Raw genomic sequence first — 23375 nt, 5'->3', positions numbered from 1 at the left:
ACTGAATAAAAACTTAAAATGTAAATATATATATATACATCCCTATTTAGAAACATGTAAAATCTTCCACTTGCTAATTATTCATTGGTAAGTTTTTAAAGATTTATTTATTTATCTGAACGGCAAAGTGATAGAAACAGAGGGAGAAACAGAGAAATAACGTCTACCCACTTGTTCACTCTCCAAATACTCAGAACAGCTGAGGCTGGGCCAGGCTGAAGCCACAAGACAGGAACTCCATCTCTCCCATGTGTGTGGCAGGAACCCAGGTACTTGGGCTATCATCTGCTGCTTCCTAGGCATATTGACAGGAAGCTGGCTCAGAAGTGTGAAGTAGCCAAGAGTCAAACCAAGCATTCTGATATGGGTTGAAGGCATCTTAAGTGGCAGCTTAATTTACTAAGCCACAATATCCACCCCCATTGTCAAGTTTTTTGTATGTAAAACACGATTTCTCATAGGTTAAGGCTTCCATTATTGGTATTATTTCCATTTTAATTTTTTATATCAATATGAAGAGAGAAAATAATGGAAGAAATTTGTAAGAGTGAAGCTAGATATATTAATAAAAACAAGTAAACTGAAAAATAGAAAAAGTTAAAGAAACACCATATCATTATTGCTATTTAAAATTTTTTTTTCTTTTAAGATGTATTTAATTATTTGAAAGGCTGAGTTACAGAAAGATTTTCTGTCTGATGGTTCACTCTCCAAATGGCCGCAAAGGCCAGGACTAGGTCAGACCAAAGTTAGGAGCCAGGAGTTTCTTCGGGGTCTCCCATGTGGGTACAGGGACCCAAGCACTTGGGCCATTGTCCACTGCTTTCCCAGGTTCATTAGCAGGGAGCTGCATCAGAAGCAGAGCAATCAGGACTGTACAGGCACCCATATAGGATGCTGGTGTCACAGGCGGTGATTTTACCTGCTACACCATTATTGCTATTAACACTGGAAATACTCCTTTGTGACGTTATCATTTTGGTTGATCAAAAATGGTCCAGTGCTATCAAGTGAGATGGTTTAACCTGGGACCAGCGTTAGGGCGTAGCTACGTAGCAAGCTAGACCACTGCCTGTGATGCCAGCATCCCATGTGAGCACCAGTTTGAGTCCCAGCTGCTCCACTCCTGATCCAGATCCCTGCTAATTGCCTGAGATAGCAGTGAAAGATGGCCCAAGTTCTGGGAGACCTGGAAGAAGCTCCTGACTCCTGGCTTTGGCCTGGAGCCCTAGCCTGGTCCTAGCCATTGTGGCCATTTAGGGAATGAACCAGTGAGTGTAAAGTCTCTTTCTCTGTTGCTTTGTCTCTTCCTCTCTGTAACTCTTCCTCTAAGTAAATAAATCTTAAAAAGAAAAAGGTGGTTTAACCTAATAATATTAATAGGCTAAAAGTAATGGACATTACAAGAAATTCAGACATTGCAAGAAATCAGCAAAACATGAACTTACTTGCTTTTTCTCTTAAGTGGATATAACAGTATATACTGCTTGTACTTTGTTGTGGGAATCAGTAAATTAAAAAAAATTGAAAGCTGCAAACCATTATGATTTACTTTTATCTGTAATTACACATTTTTAAGCTGTGACACAAGCCTCACAATAACTAGCCCAGTTATAATGTTCCTAATGTCTTGTGGTTGATAGATACTTATAGAAGATGTCAACTTCACTTTTCACTGGAATAATAAATACATCAACTGTAGAGAAGCCAGAAATTTTAGTGAAAATCTTAAAATATGTCTTCAAAATGGAATTTTCTTCTAGATAATACAGTTTTTTTTCAGGTTTTTGGTAATTTAAATAGTACAGCACTTTTGGGAGTTTCACATTTGGCTTATAATCTGAATTTTCACATAGTGTAAGACTCAGGATGTAAACAGTTAGGAAGTTATTACCAATTTTAGATCTGCATGATGCATATTGGACCGTTATCATTCAGCAATGCTAAGACCCTCTGTTAGGAGTAGTTTTACAATTTTGAAGTGATGTTGGCCCCTCTTCAGTGAGTACTGACTGGTGATAGAAATTGTGTTGTACTGGGTCAGCAGTGAATTCCTCACTCAAATGGTGTTGAGTCAGCCGGTTTTTAATTTGTTATCTTCTCAAGAGTGCATTCACCGACTTTATCACTGAGAAGAATGACTCCCTAGCCTAGTGTGATCAAGATCCGGAAATTTGCTGCGTCAGCATATGAATGTTGGACTGCTATTTGATTGGTGGCTCTTAGATCTGATCTTACAGCAGAGATGTCAGTTCTCTCATAGGCTGGTTCAACACAGGTAAATGAACAAACCTACTGAAAGAGCAAGCTCTTTCTTTTCTTCATGGGAAATGGTGGAACAACATTTTTTCTCATCAAACAAAAACCATCTGGTTCCTATTTTATGACTTAACAGGGCTGAATAAAGTTCACGCTTGTGCCCTCGTCTTGTCTTTCTTCGTGGCTGAGTTTAGGGGTATGCTATAGAGAACTAACAGTTATGTGGCTTTCAGCTTCTCATCTTTCTTTCTTTTAAAAAATTTCATTTATTTATTTAAAGTCAGAGAGAAAAATCTCCCATCCTCTGATTCACTTCCCAAATGCCTGCAATAGCCAGGACTGAGCCTGGCTGAAGCTAAGAGCCCAGAACTTATCCAGGTCTCCCACATGATGATAGGAACCTAAGTACTTGAGCCATCACCTGCTGCCTTTCAGAGTGTGCATTAGCAGGAAGCTAGAATTGGAAATGGAACCAGGCATTCCGATATGGGATGTGAGCAACTTAACTGCTATGCCAAATGCCCACCCCCTCAGCTGCTCGCCTTCCTAGGAGAGTCAGATGGTAGCAAACAGAGTAATATTTTCCACGTAGTAGCATAAGAAGCCCTTTGTTTTATTTTCTGGAAAAAGGAGGAAATTTTTTTTCTTAAGTAAATGCATTTTCCAGTCAGTGGTGACTGTTTTTTCATTTTTTCCCCATGTGGACATACCTTAAAAACAAATGAAAACAGAAAGGAAAAAGAGAATGAAGTGAAAATAACCTTTATTGATTATCTAATATGAGTCAAATATCACATACCTCAAAATCAGATGAGTCACTGGCTGTGATCAGGCATCAGTAAGGGACTGCTCTTAGCTGGCTTCAAAGCCAGCAGGTGCTGTTTCTCCCATTTTACATTTTTAAAACATGAATTCCATTTCTTCATGGAAATAGAGGCTGTGTGGTACAGTAGGGAGTAGAGCTGAGTTCAAAAGAGGCTGCTGTGTTAGCAACTCACCACGTGATTTTAGGCAGATTTCACAACCTATCTTCATTTCCCACTTACATTAAATAGAAATTAACACTAGCAAACTCAGAACTGTTCTGGGATGAGATGATGCCTATCCTACTGGCACATAGTAGGTGTTCCATATATGTTAGCTGCCTTTATTTTTATGTGATTAATTCAAGAATTATCTCAAGGCATGGAGCTGGCCAGGAGGGTGTGTGTGTGTGTGTGTATATATGTAATTTCTCATTAAATTTTAAATCTTAAAAGTGTTCAGTTTTTCATGAATGGTATCCTAGTCCTCTGAAACTAACCAAGAACTCCAATGTGGTGTGGGATCTTCTTAGGAGGAATGAGTTAATCCTGAATTCCCCCTGACATTTTTTTTAAAATGTTTTTACTGGGGCACGTATCTGACACAGCAGTTAAGATGTCACTTGAGTTGTCTGCATCCCATATTGAAGTGCCTAGGTTCAAATCTGAGCTCTGTTCCTGCTTCCTGCTAATGAACACACTGAGAGGCAGCAAGTGATGGCTCAAGTATTTGAGTTCCTACTACCATGTGGGAGACATGCATTGATTTCTGGGCTGCTGGCTTTGGTCTGGCCTAACTCCAGATATTATGGGCATTTGGGAAGTAAACCATTGGATGGAAGTTCTGTCTTTGTCTCTATACCTTTAAAATAAATAAAATAAATTTAAGGAATGTTTAAACAGCTTATTAATAGTTATTCAGTTACCTTTTTAATTATTATTGGAGTCTTTTTCTTGGAAATTAAATAATTCTTTACTGATAGTGTCTGTCAATGAGATTTAACCAATGGAGAAAAATATTTTTCTGTAAAATCTGCAAAGTGCATTCTGACTGTCCATTTTCATCTTTATGAAGTAAAAAACATTGTATAAATCAGTAAGTTTACAAATATCAAATTGGACATCTCTCATACCATCTTTCAAGTGCTGCCCTAAATATTTTCTTAAAGACTTTATTTATTTATTTGAGAGGTAGAGAAGAAGAGGCAAAGAGAAAGGTCTTCCATCCTCTGGTTCACTCCCTGAATGTCTACAATGTCCAGAGCTGGGCTGATCAGAAGCCAGGAGCAAGGAGCTTCTTCTGAGTCTCCCACATGGGTGCAGGAGCCCAAGCACTTGGGCCATCTTATACTGCTTTCCAAGGTCATAGCAGAGAACTGGATTGGAAGAGGAGCAGCCCAGATGGCACCCATATGGGATGCTGGTGCTGCAGGTGTAGGCTTAGCCTACTATGCCCCAGCACTGGACCTTGCCCTTAGTATTTCCATCCTTTCAGAACTTCACTGCAAACCTGGGAGAATCCCCACCCCCAGCTCTCTATATTCCATGCTATACCTTCCACTAAAACCTAATTTATTCCAAATAACATATTTGTGGAGATTTAACTACATAATTCTCTTAGCATTTCATCAACTTAATTGAAGTATAATTTCCAGATAAAAAAACTGCACCCACTTAAAGTATACAATTTGATGAATTTCGACATTCATGTATATTCATTGTATATATTCATGAGACCAGCAGCACATCAAGATATTATGCAGTGGGCAGGTGTTATGGCACAGTGGGTAAAGCTGCCACCTGCAACCCTGGCATCCCATATGGGAGTGCTGGTGGAGTCCCTGCTGCTCTACTTCTTATCCAGCTCCCTGCTAACAAACCTGGGAAAGCAGCCAAAGATGGTCCCAGTATTTGGGCCCCTGTCATCCATGTGGGAGACTAGAATGGAGTTGCTTCTGGCTTCAGCCTGGCCCAGACCTGGGTGTTGTGGCCATTTTGGGGAGTAAACCAGCAGGTGGAAGATTAATTGTGTGCTCTTTCTCTCTGCCTTTCAAATAATTAACTTTTTTTTTTTTTTAAAAAGACTTCGCACAGTTTCATCACCACCCAAAAATTTCCTTGTGTCCCATTTTAGTTTATTCGTCTCTTTGCACAAGTCCTCAAGCAACTGTTGATTTGCTTTGGGTCATTATGAATTTGTTTCCAATTTCTAAGACTTAACATATTTGGAATCATACAGTATATAGTCTTTTGCTTTTTGCTTCATTCCCTCAGCATAATAATTTTGAGATGTAACATATCGCATCTATCAATAGTCTATGCCTTTCCATTACTGAGTAGGATTTCAGTAGAAATGAAAATGCCTTTTATTTATTTATTTTATTTATATATATTGTATGCATGTATGTATGTATTTGAAAGGCAGAGTTACAGAGAGAGAGAGAGAGAGAGAGAGAAGGAAATCTTCCATCTGCTGGCACACTCCCCAACTCACCACAACAGCTGGAGCTAGGTGGATCTGGAGCCGGGAGCCAGGACCTTCTTCTGGGACTCCCATGTTGGTGCAGGGGCCCAAGTGTCTGGGCAGTCTTCTGTTGCTTTCCCAGGCGTGTTAGCAGAGAGTTGGATTGGAAATGGAGCCGCTGGGACTCAAATTGGTGTCCATTTGGGATGCTGGTGCCACATTACCCACTATGCCACAGCGCCAGCCTCATGCATCTACTTTTTATTTATTTGAGAGGCAGAGAAAGGGTTATGTGGGGAGAGAAGCAATAGGGAGGAGGAGGGGAGAGAGAAGAGAGAATGTTCCCATTTTCTGGTTCAAACCCCTAATGCCTACCATGACTGGAGCTGGGCCAGACCAAACTGAGACTCAATCCAGGTCTCCCACATGGATGGCAGAAGCACAATAACTTGAGCCACCACCACTACTTCCCAGGAAGCTAGAGTCAGGAGCCAGAGCCAGTATCAAACCCAGGTACTCTGTGTAAGTTGGAGGCATCTTAACCACTAGGCTAAATTCCTGGCCCCATCCACTCTTTCAGTCAAAGATTAGGTACAAACTATATGCATAATATTATGAAAAAATTACTGATATATTTTGTGAATTGAAGAAACTTACCATAATTGTATAAAAAATTGTAGAAATGGTGTGTGTGTGTATGTATGTGCGAGCACGCGCGCGTGTGTGTGTGCAAGTCACTTGGAGTTATTCTGAACATTTAATTAAACCTTAAAAGATTAAATGATTTGAGCTATGGTTCCTCTATGATGTGACAGAATTGACAGTGGAAAATGACTAGTTTTATTTATTTTTAAAAATATTTATTTATTTGAAAAGCATAGTTAGAGAGAAAAAGAAAGATTGAGATCTTATATCTTATATTCACTCCCAAATGGCTGCAATGGCTGGGGCTGGGCCAAGATAAAACCAGGAGCCAAGAGCCTCATCCAGGTCTTCCATATGGGTGGCAGAGGTCCAAGCACTTGGGCCATCTTCCACTGCTTTCCCCAGTGAATCAGCAGGGAGCTCGATTGGAAGAGGAGCAACTGGGACTCAAACTCAAAACATAGCGGGCACTCATGCTGCTTAACCTGTTGCCCTACAACACCAGTCCCATGGATTAGTTTTATTATTAAGGTCAATCTGCTTTCCATAATGTGTACATCCATAATATGAGTAATATAAAATTAATCAGGAATAGTTTTTGAGTACCTATGTTTGTCTGTATACATGATGTTAGTAAATGGCCTTGAAATCACAATTTTCTTAAGCAATGTTTTGAAAAGATTATGGATACCTTCACACTCAGTTACTAGGCTTTGACATTTCTTCCAGCTGGATTCTTAGTATTGCATGGTCAAAATATTATTTTAATATAAAGTTTTATTGATATATAGTTCATGTATTATACAAATCAGCCACGCAGAGTGTAAAATTTAGATTTTAATATTCACTGAGTTATGCAACCATTAACATGATTAATTTTAGAATATGTTGCTACCGCCCCCAAAATCCTGTACCCATTAACATCATTTTCCTTTTAAAATGTACTTTTAAAATTATTTATTTATTTCATTTGAAAGGGAGAGAGCAGCAGAGAACTGGTGATCTCCCATCTGCTAGTTCACTTTCCAGATGCCAGCTACAGCCAGAGCTGGGCCAGGTGGAAACTGAAAACCAGGACTCAGTGTAGGTCTTCTACACTGATGGCAGTGACCTGTGTACTTTAGCCATCACCTGCTGCCTCCTAGAGTGTGCGTTAGCATGAAGTTGAAATTGAGAGCAGACCTGGGATTTGAACCCAGGCACTGAGTTGTGAAATGCTTGTGGCACTAACTGTGTCTTAACCACTGTTGTAAAAATCTTCTCCTAAATTGTACCTTTAAAGGACACCTGTGTCAGTGATTCTTTAGCACATAGGCTATATGAAGAATAATCAGGGCCAGCGCTGTGGCGTAGCAGGTAAAGACACCGCCTGCAATGCCAGCATCCCAAACGGGCGTCAATTCTAGTCCCAGCCGCTCCACTTCCTGTCCAGCTCTCTGCTATGGCCTGGGAAAGCAGTAGAAGATGGCCCAACTCCTTGGGCCCCTCCATCCACTCAGGAGCTCCTAGCTCCTGGCTTTTGATCAGCTCAGCTCCAGCTGGAACGAGCATTTGGGGAGTGAACCAGTGGATTGAAGATCGACCTCTCTCTCTCTCTTTCTCTGCCTCTCCTTCTCTCTCTCTGTAACTCTGACTTTCAAATAAATAAATAAATCTTTTTTTTTTAAAAAAAGAATAATCAACCTGTGCTGTCTTAGATTATTCTTATTAAGAAGCTACATTGTTTCCCTAATGGTGTTATATATGTTATGGATATCCATTTGCATTACATTTTACCTGCTTGCTCTCAAATCCTAGCATTAGACTTATTTCAAGGAATCATCATAAATAAGATGGCTAAATACATAATTCCTGCTTTTAGATGTCAGTAATTTACTTTATAAACTTCTTAACAAAAATTCAAGGTTTAATTAGGAGTGAAAATGGTCTTTGAAAAAATGTACAAAATATAGGCATTTTTAAAAAGATTTATTTATTTATGAAAAGCAGGGTTAAGAGAGAAAGAGAGAGAGAGATCTCCCATCTGCTGGTACACGCCACAAATGCCCACAAGAACCAGGACAGGGCCAGGCTGAAGCCAGGAACCAGGAGCTTCCTCTGGGTGTCCACAGTGCCCAAAATGGGATGTTATGTTGGCGCTGCAGGCCATGGCTTTAACCCATACACTGCAGCACCAGCCCCACAAAATAAAGCTTTACAGTAGTTCATAAGTATGGTCTAGATCTAATATGTTAATAATTTAAAAAATATTTACTGTGGATGGCACTGTGGCATAGTAGGTTATGCGTCTGCTTGCAATGCTGGCATCTCATATGGGTGCTTGTTTGAGTCCCAGGTGCTCCTCCCTCCCTCCCTCCCTACCTCCCTCCCTCCCTTCCTTCCATATATACAACTTTGGGAATATGGTTATTCTTCCCTCCATACCTGCCCTCCCACCCATCTTCCTCCCCCCTCGTCCTTTCCCAGTCTCATTCTCCATTAAGATTCATTTCCAATTGATTTTATACACTGAAGACCAACTCTGTACTAAGTAAAGATTTCAATAATTTGCACACACACACACACACAAAGAAAACACCTGCTCTACTTCTGATCCAGCTCCCTGCTGGTGGCCTGGGAAAACAGTGGAAGATGGCCCTAGTGCTTGGGCCCCCGCACCCACCTGGGAGATGGAAAAAAATTCCTGGCTTTCTCCTGGCCTAGCTCTGGTCACTGCAGCCATTTGGGGAGTGAACTAGCGGATGGAAAACCTCTTTCTCTGTCTTTCTGTCTTCCTGTCTGTAACTCTGCCTCTCAAGTAAATAAATAAATCTTAAAAAAAAAAAATGTATCTAAAACTGGAGCCAGCATTGTGGCATAGCAGATAAAGCAGCCACCTGCAACTATTCAAGTGTGCTATTCAAGTCCTGGCTGATTGACTTCTCATCCAGCTCCCTACTATTGTGCCTGGGAAAGCAGTAGAGGATAGCCCAAGTACTTGGGCCCCTGCACCCAAGTGGTAGATCCAGGAGAAGCTCCTGACTCCTGGCTTTGGGCCGGACCAGCACCGCCTCTTGCAGCCATTTGGGGAGTGCACCAGCAGATGGAAGATCTCTCTGTCTCGCCCCCTCTCTCTCTCTCTAATGCTTCCTTGACCAAATAAATAAATAAATCTTTTAAAAAGAATTTTACCTAAAAATAATTATCAATCTCATAACACTGTTGTTCTTTTTGTTCTATATGTAATTATGACTAGCTTCCTAAATTCTTCCCAAAGGAGATACTGAAGGCATCTCAATCTAGTTGTCTTAATAAACATTATTATTAGAGAGATGGCTGTCTTTTCTATTTTCGTAAGAGGTTGTTATGAGGTTTTTTTTTGGCATTATTTAACATTGTTAGTTTCAGAGTTGCACTTTTATTAAGATATTCTGTTTTCATTTTTATAATAATTGGCCAAGTGAGGGAATATTTTTTAAAAATCTTTTTGTTTTTATTGTTTGGCTCCTTGAAATAATACCTACTGATAGACATTCACTGAGAAATATAATCTTAAGAATTCAAACTGATGAACTTTTATACTATAAAAATGTGTTCTTCATATTTTTGTTTTAGATAGCAAATACCATAATAAGTACACTAAAAATGGAATGAAATAATTTCTGCCATAGATAGAATTGTGATTTTTTTGTTAAAGGATTTTATTTATTTATTTGAAAATCACAGTTAACGGGAATTGGGGGGAGAGAGAAATCATCCATCTGCTGATTCACTCCCCAGTTGGCTGAAATGCCAGAACTGGTCCAAGGCAGAAGCCAGGAGCCGAATGCTTCTTCTGGGTCTCCCACATGGGTGGCAGAGATCCAAGCACTTGGACTCTCCTCCACTACTTTCCCAGGTCATTAGCAGGGAGCTGGATCAGAAGTAGAACAGCCAGGACACAAACCAGCGCCTGTATGGGATGATGGAGTCACATGTGATGGCTTAACCCACTATGCCACAATACTGGTTGCTTGTTATTCTTTGTAACAAGCTCATTATTGATTGATCTTTAGTATTTCATTTAATATTAAAATATGCTAAAAGAGAAAATAAGATATAAAAAATCCTGTAGTTAAAATGAGAATATTACTGTCAATGTGTACTAAAACATATAGATTTGACATAGTTTATACATTTTTGGTAGCAGCCTAGTTATATTCTATTTTTTGTGTAAAGTGTTAAAATATATTTTATATTAATGGCCTTTGTAGGAAATTCTGCTTGCCAGTATAAAGGCCGTATCTTTCATTGAAAGACCTGTTGATTCAGAGATGTTAGCCAGCTATCTTTACCGAAACACTTTACAATGCTAAAAATAGTCCACTTCAGTTAAATATGGATATTTTTAAAAAGAAAATCCCAGTTAGACTGCAACAGAAGGACATTTTGTGTGACAATATTTTGCATGATTAAAAATTTAAACAGAATAACAGCTATTTATATTTACAGTTACATGAGAGTAATTACTAAAGCAGACAAAATACTTACAGCATAATTTAATAGTGTTTTCCTCTAGCAAAGGTGCCAAAATTGTTATTTGCATAATTTTTACAATTTGTACTGAAACATAGCTAAGTGAAATTGGGAAGACATCTCTCCGACCACCTTTCTTCTTCCACAAGAGATGTGGGAAAGAGACTCCTATATCATAACATCTCATTTTTGTGTAATTTTTCATAAAAATGTGACCCTCATGTCAAAGCATTAAGTGAAAGAGATGTGTTCCATTCATCCTTTCTCTTTTAGGGTCCTTACCTCCAAGGCCAGCCTCAGCCCAACTTGAAGGCTCCTAATGATTACGTTTATTGCTCCGAAGATTAGCCTTCTGAGAGGCACATGCTGGGCTGCTGGTAACTTGATCAGCATGGTCTTCTTTTGGTCTTAGTCTCTCTCTGGTTCTTTGTATCACAGGAGGGAGATGATGGTATCTGGCACATTCCTAGGATGACTTGAAGATAGCAGCCTTCTGTGTTTAGGGCTGAAAGATTGTGAACTCTGTTAGCTGAAATGCCACTCTGGGGAGGTGAACAGAACATTAAAGAAGCGTTAGCTGTAGGTTCAGTAGTGCAAGTAGAGTCAAATTTGAGAGCTGGGACTTGAGTGGACGTTTGTCCCTGCTTTCCACCTTAATAAAATCTGAGTGTTAACTGTGGAAAAGGGCACTGGAGAGATCACTAAAAATGAATCATTAGAGTCCCCAGAAGAACTTTATTATGATAGACTATGAATAACTCCTGTACTTTTCTGTGTGCTTATCAGGTAACTGGGTAACAAGTACATTCTGTTATCCTGCACCACAGAGATTAAACAGTCTGAATTTTAACAGCAGAGGAGTACGCTTTCATACAGGAATCAGTCAGTATCCTTCAGGGAATTCTGTGAGAGACATGGGAGAATAGATATCCTTTCTTAAAATATTTCCAAATTTGTGAGTGAACTAAATATATACATTTCAAATGAGAATGAATGAAACATATATATATTTCAAATGAGAATAACCAAATTAAGTGAAGAATCAGCAAAGAGTGTTGGAAGCTTTCGTTCGCTTCTGCTATAAGGGATTAGAGGGTTCCAGTCAATAAACAAAGCCGTTTTATGGCTCCTGACGGGTAAATTGAGGGGACTGATTTGGTCAAGCACCAGTATGAGGATGTTTCTGTTCAACAGTTAACAGGATTCAACATGATATGGAAAATACAGGCGTGCAAAACTATACTACGACGCTCACGTTGCCAGCGAAAGCCTAAAACACAGCCCCATTTACATATGTGTCCATCTGTCTGTTTTTACACTTTATTTTTCCAACCAGTGGGTGAAGTGGTTTTCATCCAAGCTGCAGTCTGAATTTTTTTTTCACCCGCTGCTTTCCATCATATCCTATAGATGCATATTTTAAAGTGCATGTTATTTGTCTCTGGACGCACATTTGCACAGTCTTGGCTGAGTTTCCAGTTCTCTCCTGGAAGGTTAGCTCATCTCGCAGGTCTGTCCTCTCTGCAATTGCATGTACCAGCCAGATTGTCCCTGGCTCCCTCAGTTCGGGAGCAGTTGTGGCCTTCTCTAGGTTGCAGAAGGTACCCCCTGCACCCCACGCTGGAAGGCCTCAGGGAAAGCTGCCACAGGGCCACAGTCTGGGGCCAGCCGGCCGGTGAGAATGGAAGTGCTTTCGCTCTCTTTACTGGAGAGGCTGCGTAAATCCTGTGTAAATAGAGGGAGGATAACAAAGAATGAGCCCCTGCAGCTCTGAGCATTTGGAGCCATTTGGGGCTGAATTTGCTAAATGCTGCTTATACCGCCTGAAAAGTTGAAGAGAAAGGAGCATAAAATCCCCTCTTTTTTTCCCTTTCTGCTCCTACCCCGGGGGGAGGGTGTTCGGGACCAGGGAAGCCTGAGGTAAGCCCATGTCGACTTGTTTTTTCAGTGATCTTTTGAGTGTGAAAAAGGTGGCCTGGGTCACTGTCCTCTCTTTAATGTTGGAAAACCCACACGGTTAGTAAATGTTGCATGTAAACGCAATCATTTCATCTCTTCTGCTCCCCTCCATGCTAGTGGGCCATGAACTAGTCAGTTGAAAAATCACAGAAAAATTTCACTTTAACATGTCCAGACAGTTAGGCACAGCAGGAGAGTAAAAGAGATCAGTAATTAGCAAGTCTCACGTCTGGCCCCTCACTCCCCCTGTGTTTCTAGGTCTACAGCCCCAGTCTTCCCCAAAATGAAGTGATGTGAAAAAAGGTAAATGGCTTGTGGGGGGAAATGTACTTTGCTCATGGTTCTTGGAAGGCAAGTTTTGTAGGGCTACATTCTATACAGAACTAAGAGGAACCCCTCCCCTCTGTTCCCCTTCCTTCCTTCCTCCCTTCCATCTTTCTCTTTCTTTCATCTTCATCTTCATCTTCATCTTCATCTTCATCTTCATCTTCATCTTCATCGTATTTGAAATCCCAATGCAGGTTTCTCAGAGGCAAGCTCTAAATTAAACTCCTGGAAGGTCGTCCCTGACAACTGCTGAAAGAAAATATCTTTTGACTCTTAGTATATTTTAATTCTGTTTTCAGAGTACTATATTAAGAGGTGGGGGGAAGCATAAAGAAATGATGACAGAAAATTAGTCTGCAAAGTACTGTGTGTTGCAGTTCCATGGCTCTATGTTATATTTCATTTTTTTCTTTAATGTTTCCAAATAAACCGCAGAGCCTGGGCAGCGGGCAGCCCCCACTCTCCCAGCACTCTCTCTTCTCCCACTGAAGTAGGGCACATAGGAGATGGAGCCCCATTTTCATAAACAAGGCATGACACATGATTCAGATCATCTCTGAGGAGGACCAGGAGTATGCTCCCACAGTGAGACACCAGGCCTGGTATGTGTGACCCAAGGCCTGCCAGCAAGGGGGAGTAGAGAAAGGAGCCCAAGGCTTGGTGACTACTAAAAGTGAGGAAATCTCCCTCATGCGCATTTCTTCAAAGCAGGTTATATATTCTTATCAGGCCTTGATAATACAACTGGAGGCTTTTGCTACCAATTTGTCCATTCCTCTGCACTGGAGTGTTTATTCTATGTCAGGACCTGGAAATCAGAAATGAATAAAGCACTTCTCTTGCCTTGCAGAGGCTCACAAATTATTGAAGATATTTCAAAAACAGAATTGTAAATATGACAGAGATAAGAACAAACTGCTAAATAAATAGTAGTATAGTACGATAACTCTGCTGTTGGGAGATTGGGAAATCTTGATAAAGGAGATTCCTTTTCAAATTGATTTTGAAGGTTGAATAGGAGTTTGTTAAAGGAAAATGAGAAAAGAGAAAGGGGGAAAAATGAAGAGAGAACATTCTGGACCAGTGGAAAGGAATTAACAGCGTGGAATCTTGAAAGATCCCACTTAAAACCCATTAGATGTTCCTGTTTTAAAATTTAATTTGCGCTGTAGATCCATACAAAATAATAATGGCTCTGTAGATACCAGGTATACTTGTCTGTGTAAAAATGCATGTGCTTAGTTCTTGTTTCATATTTATTTCAAATTGTACTTTCACCACTATCCCTGTGAGATATGAATGGGTCTCTCTCTTAGGACTGATTTTTTTCAGCTGGGAGGGCTAAGAGGAGTTTAACTTCACAGCTCACGTTTTCTTGTGCTCCTAACGGTCTGTGGGAGAGGGAGGAGGATGTGGGTGTAGGCTCTGAAGGAGAAGTGCCACTCTGCCACTTTCTGCGTGACCTTTGACAAGTTACTTTCTTTGAGTCTCAGTTTTCTTATCTGTAAAATGGAATTAATAATAATAGCTATTTCCCTCATTTGTTGTGAAGATTAAATCAGGATTGGAACATTGCAAGTACCCAACAAAAGTGCCTTGTGGTAATGATGACAATGAAAATAACAACAGTATTGAGAAAGAGAAGACAATGTACTAAAGAATGGATGTAAAAAACACCTATCTAACATTAAATAAAGACTTTTTTTTTACTATATCTTTCATTTTAAATTTTATTTATTTTTATTTTTTCAACTTTTATTTAATAAATATAAATTTCCAAAGTACAACTTTTGGATTATAGCAGCTTTCCTCCCCATTACCTCCCTCCCATCCACAACCATCCCATCTCCCACTCCTTCTCTCGTCTCATTCTTCATCAAGATTCATTTTTGGGCCGGCGCCATGGCTCAATAGGCTAATCCTCTGCCTTGCAGCGCCGGCACACCGGGTTCTAGTCCCGGTCGGGGCGTCGGATTCTGTCCCGGTTGCCCCTCTTCCAGGCCAGCTCTCTGCTGTGGCCAGGGAGTGCAGTGGAGGATGGCCCAAGTGCTTGGGCCCTGCACCCCATGGGAGACCAGGAGAAGCACCTGGCTCTTGCCTTCGGATCAGCGCGGTGCGCCTCTGCACAGCGCGCTGGCCGCGGCAGCCATTGGAGGGTGAACCAACGGCAAAGGAAGATCTTTCTCTCTGTCTCTCTCTCTCTCACTGTCCACTCTGCCTGTCAAAAAAAAAAAAGATTCATTTTCAATTATCTTTATATACATAAGATCAACTTAGTATATACTAAGTAAAGATTTAAAAACTGAATAAGGGCAGGTTTGTGCCATGAAGGGTTTGAGTACCTGTGTAAGTCCCATCTGGTTCAGATCTACCTCTCTGTCGATATGCCTAGGAAAAGCAGCTGATGATTGCCCACATACTTTGGCCACTGCCACTCATGTGGGAGACCCTGATGGAGTTCCAGGCTTCTGACTTCAGCCTGGCCCAGACCTACATGTTGTGGCCATTTGGGGAGTGAATAAGCTGATGGGAGTTCTAGCTATCTCTCCCTCTCTGTCTCTCGTTCTCTTTCTCTGTGTCATTCTGTCTTTCAAATAAATTTTTTTCTAAAAAAGAGCTGAGTAAATTTATACATGTATATGCATATATATGACCAGAGACAAAAATATTCAACTAATATTTTATACTTATGTACAAATTGGTGAATTATTTTAAAAAGCCACAATTTAATTTTATACACATATATAGTTTTATAATCAGGGATAAATATGTAAGTATGTATTGATGAATATACCTAATTCTTAGAAACATGTTAGAGAAGAGATCGATGTATTTCTCTTTCTATTTATTTGTATGTGGGAATGAAATAAGTGGAATTTACATTATGCAAAGCAAAAATGATGATGAATATAGTGCATTTTTATTGCTCAAAAAAAGAAATGGCAAAAAAATCCTTGTTTTTTCTAGTGAGCTATCATTCTTTATTAACATATTTTGTGGGACTATATTTACCTATTCAACCTGGTCCAAAACTAGGAGACATGATGATTAAGCAATGCACATGAGCTTATCTAAAAGAAGTACAAATTTTATAAAGATTTATTTATTTATTTGAAAGGTAGCTTTACGGACAGAGAGAGGGAAAGACAGAGAGAGCTTCCATCCACTGGTTCATTCCCCAAATGGTTGCAATGGCTGGAGTCAAGGAATAAGGAGCTTCTTCCAGGTCTCCCATGTGGATGCAGGGGCTCAAGCACTTGGGCCGTCTTCCACTGCCTTCCCAAGTCATTAGCAGGGAGCTGGATAGAAAGTAGAACAGCTTGGACTTGAACTGATGCCCATGTGGGATGCTGGCGCCAGAGAGAGAGTCTTAACCTACTATGCCACAGCACTGGCCTCTAATTTTTTTTAGCACAAAAAAATATGGAATTCTTCACAAATTTGCATATCATCCTTGTGCAGAGGCCATGCTAATGTTGTGTGTATCATTCCAATTTTAGTATATGTGCAGCCGAAGTAAGCACTAAAGTATAATTTTAATCACAGTTCTTGTGTTTAATAATACTACACAGTGATATTCTCAAAGTCCATGACATCCAGACCATGTGGACAATAGGTTCTCAAATATCTGTAGTGTCTCTCTGGCTCTGAGGGTCAGTCTGGCGTTGCAGATTCTTGCTATACTGAATATATCTAAAGCCCTTGCAGGCACTGACTGACTTTGGGACAAAAGTTTGTACATTTCTGTTCATGATCAACTTGAAACTGCTCTAGTTTAGTCTGAACTGCTGGGCCTTAGAATTAATCTCTTCTCAGCAAGGAGACCCTTTCCTGTGGAATCAAGCCTTGCCTGCATCTGTCATTGATAATAGAGTTCAGACAAGGTAATGCTTCCAAAAGTAAAACAATAATTTACAATGCTAATGCGAGAATACCAGTGGTAGTAGCACTGGACTTGGAGTTGTCATGCCTGAGCTCCTGTTTATCCTTGAATCCATGGAGCTGGAGAAACTTGGACAAGGATTTAACCTGCAGGCCTTAATTTCCTCCATGTTAAAGGTCTGACTTGGGAGGATGAAGTAAGTAGGAGGAGATGGACTAGGATTGTCTTGGTTGTTCATTGTAGTTCTGAAAAGGCAAGGAGAAGTCTTGGACTTACCATAACATGTGATTATGTTTTTGTCACTTAAAAAATTCCTAACCATGTATTTGATATCTAAAATAGTTTTGTTTTCCACATGGAATGAGACACTATGCCAGTGAGAAGAAATGACATCCTTTTGCCTGCATAGTTTTTATGATTAAGAACTTTGTAAGTGGGGATTTCTGCTTCAACATCACATTGTGTGTCTATATTCTTCACTGATTCATGGATACATCATAACTGTGAAATACAGATTTTGCCTATCCCTGGATGCCCGTGGAATACTAGGATTTAGTTTTCTGCAACTAGACTGTCTGTCAGTATTGCACTACCAGAGCAATGCCCTACTGGAAGCACAAGTATGGAAAGTATGTGTGCCTTCCTTAAGAGCAAGGATGTAAATCCTTCTAGAAATGCTCTCAAAATACTTTAGAGTCTTAAAGTGGGAGAAGGACCCAGAGATTAGGTTCAGCAATAAAGGCAGACTAAAAGAATATTCTCTGTGATTTCCATCACTGGTTCTTAAGCTGGAGTAGGCATCGGAATCACCTGAAGGGCTTATTATACTCTGCTTGCTGGGCTGCACACCTAGAGTTTCATATTTAGTTGGTAGGGGTGGACCCAAGAATTTGCATTTCTCACAATTGCTTAACCAGTGTTCATGCTGCTGTTCCCCATTTTGATACCCACTGTTCCACAGCTTCTCTGTGTGTATGTGTTTAACCCCTATCAGAGAAAGATCAGAACAGAGTTGCTTTATGATGACCAATACATGGTGATGGAGAATACCATGATTTTCCTACCATGAATAAGACCTATAAGTAACTGTAGTTACTCACCATGACCACTAACTTGATTTGGGGGAGTAAAGTAGAATTTTACCTGCTAGTGAGCTTGCATCTCATTTCAAGTTACATCATTGAATTCAGTGGCTTCCAAAAGCTAATGAACCAATGCTAGACTGAGCAAACCCAAGGAACTTGTTAAAGATACAAATTCCTGGTCCTTGCCATAGGATATTTTGATTAGTAAACCTGGGAAGAGGCCCAGGGTCCTTTGTTTTTAATAGATTCCCTTGATTTTTTAATCTACTTCAAATTTATCTGTCCACAGACCTTGACTATTCCTTTTCATGGTCACAGACATCTGTATTGAATATCTTTGCCCAAAACTTAGGGTGTGCCCTTGGTCAAGGGATTAGCAACCTTTCAAATAAGTATATTCTGTATTTATTCATTTGCACCCACCTTCCTTCCTTCCTTCCTTCCTTCCTTCCTTCCTTCCTTCCTTCCCTCCTTCCCTCCTTCCCTCCCTCCCTCCCTCCCTCCCTCCCTCCTTCTCTTTCTCTCTCTTCCTTTCTTTTTAAATTTATTTGCTCAAAAGGCAGAGTGAGAGAGGTGAGAGAGACAGTAGGAGAGAGAGAAAGATTTTCTATCTGCTAGTTCACTTCTCGAATGGTCATAGCAGCTAGAGCTGGCTAGACTTAAGACAGGAGCCAGGAACTCCGCTGGAGTCTCCCACATGGGTGGCAGCATCTCAGGTAGTTGGGCCATCATCTGCAGCCATAAAAGGTGCATTAACAGGAAGCTGGAGCAGAAGTGGTACAGCTGGGACATGAGCTACCATTCCCATGTGGGATGCTAGTGGCTTAATTTTCTGTACCACAACAGCCAGCCCCTATAGTTTTTCTTCTTTCAAAGTGACAATACTTAGTGCAGTGGCCTGGGGTTCAGTCTCTCAGATAGGCCCTGGTGGATACTAGGATCTCCAAACACATACCATTCTTGGCATGTTTAGAAGTGATTGTATGTGTCCACAGGCAGCTCACCCAGCTGCCCTTGAGAAGGCCCTTGCCCTTCAGGTACTGTCATGCGTGCAGTTGCCCCAGTGTTGGGATTGTCAGTAAGAGTGGAGGGCCCTGGTTCTGTCATTTACTCACTGTCAGGCATGGGGTATCTGGTGTGGATCAGGAATGAAGGTAAACTTTTAGAATAAAAAGATAAACAAGGTCCTGATCCCAAGGATTCCAGTTTTAAACCTTAACTTCCAATGCTGAAATGAATGCTGTTATGTCCTATACATTTTTTGGTGTATGCATTTGTGCTGCCATACACACTGTTTTCAACATATGAACTTTTTTGGTACATGTACCATGGATTGCCAACTATCTCACACACAGCCTTAAAACTTTAACAGATAACAAATCGACCATCATCTGCAAAATGTACTTTAGTTACAGATCTTACAAATGGCTTTCAAGAATTTTCTTTGTGCTATTGTTAGTTCTCTGTACTAGAATTATTTCACAGTCTACTAGAAAGAAAAAAAAGATTTGTTGTCATATTTAGGGAAGGAAAATTCATCTTTTATAGAGGTATAAATGCTAATTTGAAAGTCTTATGTCTAGTTTCTAGTTTTTAACACAAAACCAGACCCATTATTGTTAATAATTATTTGACACAGTGGATCTAAATTCAAATATTTTACCACATGTATATGAAATGGACTGCTTTATTTTAGAATTCATGTAATGCTCTTGTCTTCATTTTAAACTAGTCATCAAAGGATGCTCAGTCTAGCTATATTTTTCTTGACTTAAATATAGTGAATCATATAGTTTGAAAGTGTTGCTAGCCCTTTTTGCTTTTAAGCAAGATAAAATGCACTGTAGAAATGCTGTCTTTCATTTTTAAGGTCATTGATTGGGTTAAAAAGGCAAATGCCTTTTCTCGTTGAACTTCCTTCAGTTAAGCCATTAACCTTTTAAAATAAGTGTATTCAAAAACCTATCAAAAAAAGCTAAATGAGATTTTAACAAAATCCTGACAATTTCAGCTTAAACATATACACAGAAACCATATGTGCTTAGGAAGAAATATATACACACAGGCATTGTTTACAGAGTGTGTTTTTATATTTGGAAGACATTGAAGGAAGAGTTATTCCATACATACACTATCTGAAATGTACATTCAGATAGCCCACATGGATTTTGCATTAAGAGACAAAGATATCTTTATCCATGGTGCACAGACAGACAGACTGACTTCAAACTTACACTTGCAGTGTGGGGTTTTTTTTCCCCTCATCTCCGGGTACTGCTTTTCAAAATTGCCTCGGGCTACAGAACAGCACCTCAGATCCCCAAGGCCCGCTGCCTGGCTCCTAATAGCCACTCTCCATCTGTGTCACATGAACAGCTGATGAGATCGCTCCAGTGTCTGTATTTTGGAGAGCATATCCACCCAGGTTAAAATGCTAGGGTTGCCAAGGAGCAGTCAGAAGCCATTAGTGTGGGTGAGAATTTGCCTTGCAGCAGTTCCTTGGCATGGTGAAAGGCGTGTGCTCGCGTCCCTGTGCAAGCTTGGGGAGGTGTGTGTGTGTGTGTGTGTGTGTGTCCTTGTCCTTGTGTGGGGAACCCCTGGTGAACATGGATATGCAGGGAGGGTAGACAGATGAAGATGAGACTCCATATACCCAGTATTCAAAAAGTCAAATGCCTTTTGTTTCTGTGTACACTGATTCTTCTTTGACTATTTGGGGTTCCCCCTCTATCCCCCCCTTTTATCATAACAGAAGGCAAAGAAAAAGAGAACAGCAACTTCAGGGTCATGCTCTAGTGTTTGGGCAGATGGAAGGGAGCTGCTTTGCCTTGGGGCAGGGTGGTTGTAATGAAGTGGCCTGTCAGTCTGTAAATAGTGAGGGTCATCTCTTCCATGTGATGGAGGGTATCGCATTGCAGTGAAAATGGAAATGTCAATAAAATTAATCTGCCAGCTCTTTGCTGTGGTTTTTCTGCTTCTCTGGTCAAAGAAGGTTGAGGGTTTTTTTTTTTTTTTTTCTCCAAGAAAGGAAAAGAACAGGTACAGGGAAGCCCACAGACAGCTTTCAAAGTTAGATGTGAGTGGCCCAGCGGACAGCACGTCTGTGTGGTAGCACAAGCCGAGAGGAGGGAGCCCGTCTGGGAGTACACTGGTGGATCCGTAGCATTCCTCGGGAAACTACAGAGCATCCAGCTCAGGGTACATTGAGCACAGAGTTTATTGTTTTAGGCTTTCTTGGACAAGGTTTTTACTTAGCATGGGATTTATGGCATTTACTGCTAATGAATGTCTATTCTTAAATTACAAAAACCCCCATCTCAGCGCAATTCCCAGATGTCCTTCCAGGACCCCGGCTTCTTAAACACCAGCAGGGAGCATAAACTCTCTACTTCTCTGTTTTCCTCTTTCGTGTGGCTCCAGGCTAATGATGTGCAAGGAAAACACAGCCATCTATAAAGCCCCAGTGCTGTCCCCGTATTCTTCATTTATTTTGCATTTGATTATGCCACAAGTCGGATCTTGTTTCTTTCCTTTTTTTAAAGTTATTAGTTCAAATATTAATGTAGGGATATGGCATATATTGCTGCTCTTGATTGATGCCTTCCCAAAAACAGGAAGACGTGCTCGTATGAATTTTAAGAAAGTAGGGGTCCTGCTATGCCTTGCCAGAAGAGTTTTTCAGATACATAATTTAGATGCCCTGCAGGCAGGCTTTCAAGGCATTTTTGCCGGAGGGCAAGAAAAAATAACTATGACTGTTAAAAGTAAATGATTTTTGCTAATGCACAATTAATGCCAGAGAAAAGCACAGAAGAGAAAGATGTTGATAGAAACTTCTGATTAAGTGAGCACCCTACCTTGATGTGTATCTTTTTTCCTGCTCATGATAATGATCAGTGGTGCAGAGAGCTAAAAGTTTTCATGTCATGCAAATGCTGAGTGCAGGGTCCTATGAGGAGTGCGAAAGTGTGCATGCTGAGGAGGTGACAGTTCTAGGAGGGGCTGAGCAGGCAGTGTGTTATGTGCAATCAACAGTGACACAGTTACTGTCACCTATGCAGGCAGCCTAGAATATATAGACTACAGAACATTTAACTTGATTACCCTACAGTATGTATTCACTGTGGGCACAGGGATGCATTTCCACTGAATGGGTTTTCTGATGGCGCTTTTCCCACATTGGATTCCATAATTGACAAAGAGCTACTGCACTGTGTCAAGCACACAATTATAATTGAATTAATGATATGGGCGAGTGTGAGACACACAGAATTAACATTTGAAGAGGCCTGGTTTAATTTTGTCTTTTACATATTTGTGTCTCCAATTATACTTTAATGAAAGAGAATATACCCGCTTAATGGATTTCTTTCAACAAGCTTAGCTGAGCTCGTCATTAGCTGCACATTTTTGTTGGCACCCTTGCTATGTTTTCTCTAATGTATTTTCACTTCTTTCTACTAGGGGATGGTTTAGATAACAGCGTAGCTTCACCTGGCACAGGTGACGATGATGATCCAGACAAGGACAAGAAACGCCAGAAGAAAAGAGGCATTTTCCCCAAAGTAGCAACGAATATCATGAGAGCGTGGCTCTTCCAGCATCTCACAGTAAGTCAAGATGAAAGACACGAAAAAAAGTTTTTGTTGTCTATGCCTGTTTTTTCTTTCTTGAAATCTCATGACCAACAGATTTAGCTACAGTTTTAGCAACTATTACCATCCAAAAAGCACCCTCTACAAAGTAGCGGATTTTTCTTTTAAGAGATCAGGGGTAGACCTTATTCAAAATGGTCTAGGATCCTAAGTATACTGTATATAAGCCTATTTGTTGTGCATGCCACAAAGTCAGAGCAGAACTTTAGATAAGGCACCTGCAACCAAGGGAAATGGCTGTCAGGAGCTCGTGAATCCATAAACATTGCCGATTACACGATTAACGAATGTCAACTGATCTAGCAGGCAAAAAAATACCTTGCCACATTCATGTCCCCTGCTCACAATATCAGTTGCAAATCTAATCACCAAAGCGCTTTGCAAACATGTCACGTGTTTATATGACAAATGCAGAAGGGTTATAGGTGCTATAATGCTTTTTTGTTTGTCGGGTGGAGATTAAAGATTCTTTTTTAGCTGTTCAAGTCCATTACCTTAAAAGCTAACCCTATTCACTTCTGGGGAAGGATTAACTCTGTGTAACATTTTAAAAGTAACGATTTATCTTCATCCTGTTTGCAGTTGGTTTTATGTGTCAGTATATTCTGTTGACTCTAAGACTCTCCTGACCAAAAAAAATTACAGTGTATTTTTACAGAAGAAATAGGCAAGCTTATATTTTACTGTTTGTTTGGAAATCCTGAGAAAATGGTAATGTTTTCGGAGGATGTTTCTTGCTATCATACTGTTTTCAGGCCATTCTGTTTAGGCTAATGCTTAAAACTAGAGTAGCTCATTGAA

At 40.3% G+C, this 23375-nt stretch overlaps 1 protein-coding gene and 1 non-coding gene across 13 annotated transcripts in view; one reads left to right on the top strand and one right to left on the bottom strand.

Annotated features, from left to right (window-relative positions):
- Positions 1–23375, top strand: part of MEIS2 (Meis homeobox 2) — a 238093-nt gene that overhangs the window by 46626 nt on the left and 168092 nt on the right. For all 12 annotated transcript variants that reach the window (XM_070053349.1, XM_070053353.1, XM_002717990.5 and 9 more), the window contains one exon: positions 22384–22529. In XM_070053349.1, the coding sequence (XP_069909450.1) occupies positions 22384–22529 (146 nt within the window). The remainder of the gene's footprint in view (positions 1–22383; positions 22530–23375) is intronic.
- On the bottom strand, positions 16369–16475 carry LOC127483876 (U6 spliceosomal RNA). Its single transcript, XR_007910670.1, has one exon. It is a non-coding gene; the product is annotated as a U6 spliceosomal RNA (small nuclear RNA).

The sequence above is a fragment of the Oryctolagus cuniculus genome, chromosome 12, assembly GCF_964237555.1.
Source record: "Oryctolagus cuniculus chromosome 12, mOryCun1.1, whole genome shotgun sequence".
Classification (NCBI taxonomy): domain Eukaryota; kingdom Metazoa; phylum Chordata; class Mammalia; order Lagomorpha; family Leporidae; genus Oryctolagus; species Oryctolagus cuniculus.
The sequence above is the reverse complement of the archived record's forward strand: the minus strand, read 5'-3'. Positions and strand labels throughout refer to the sequence as shown.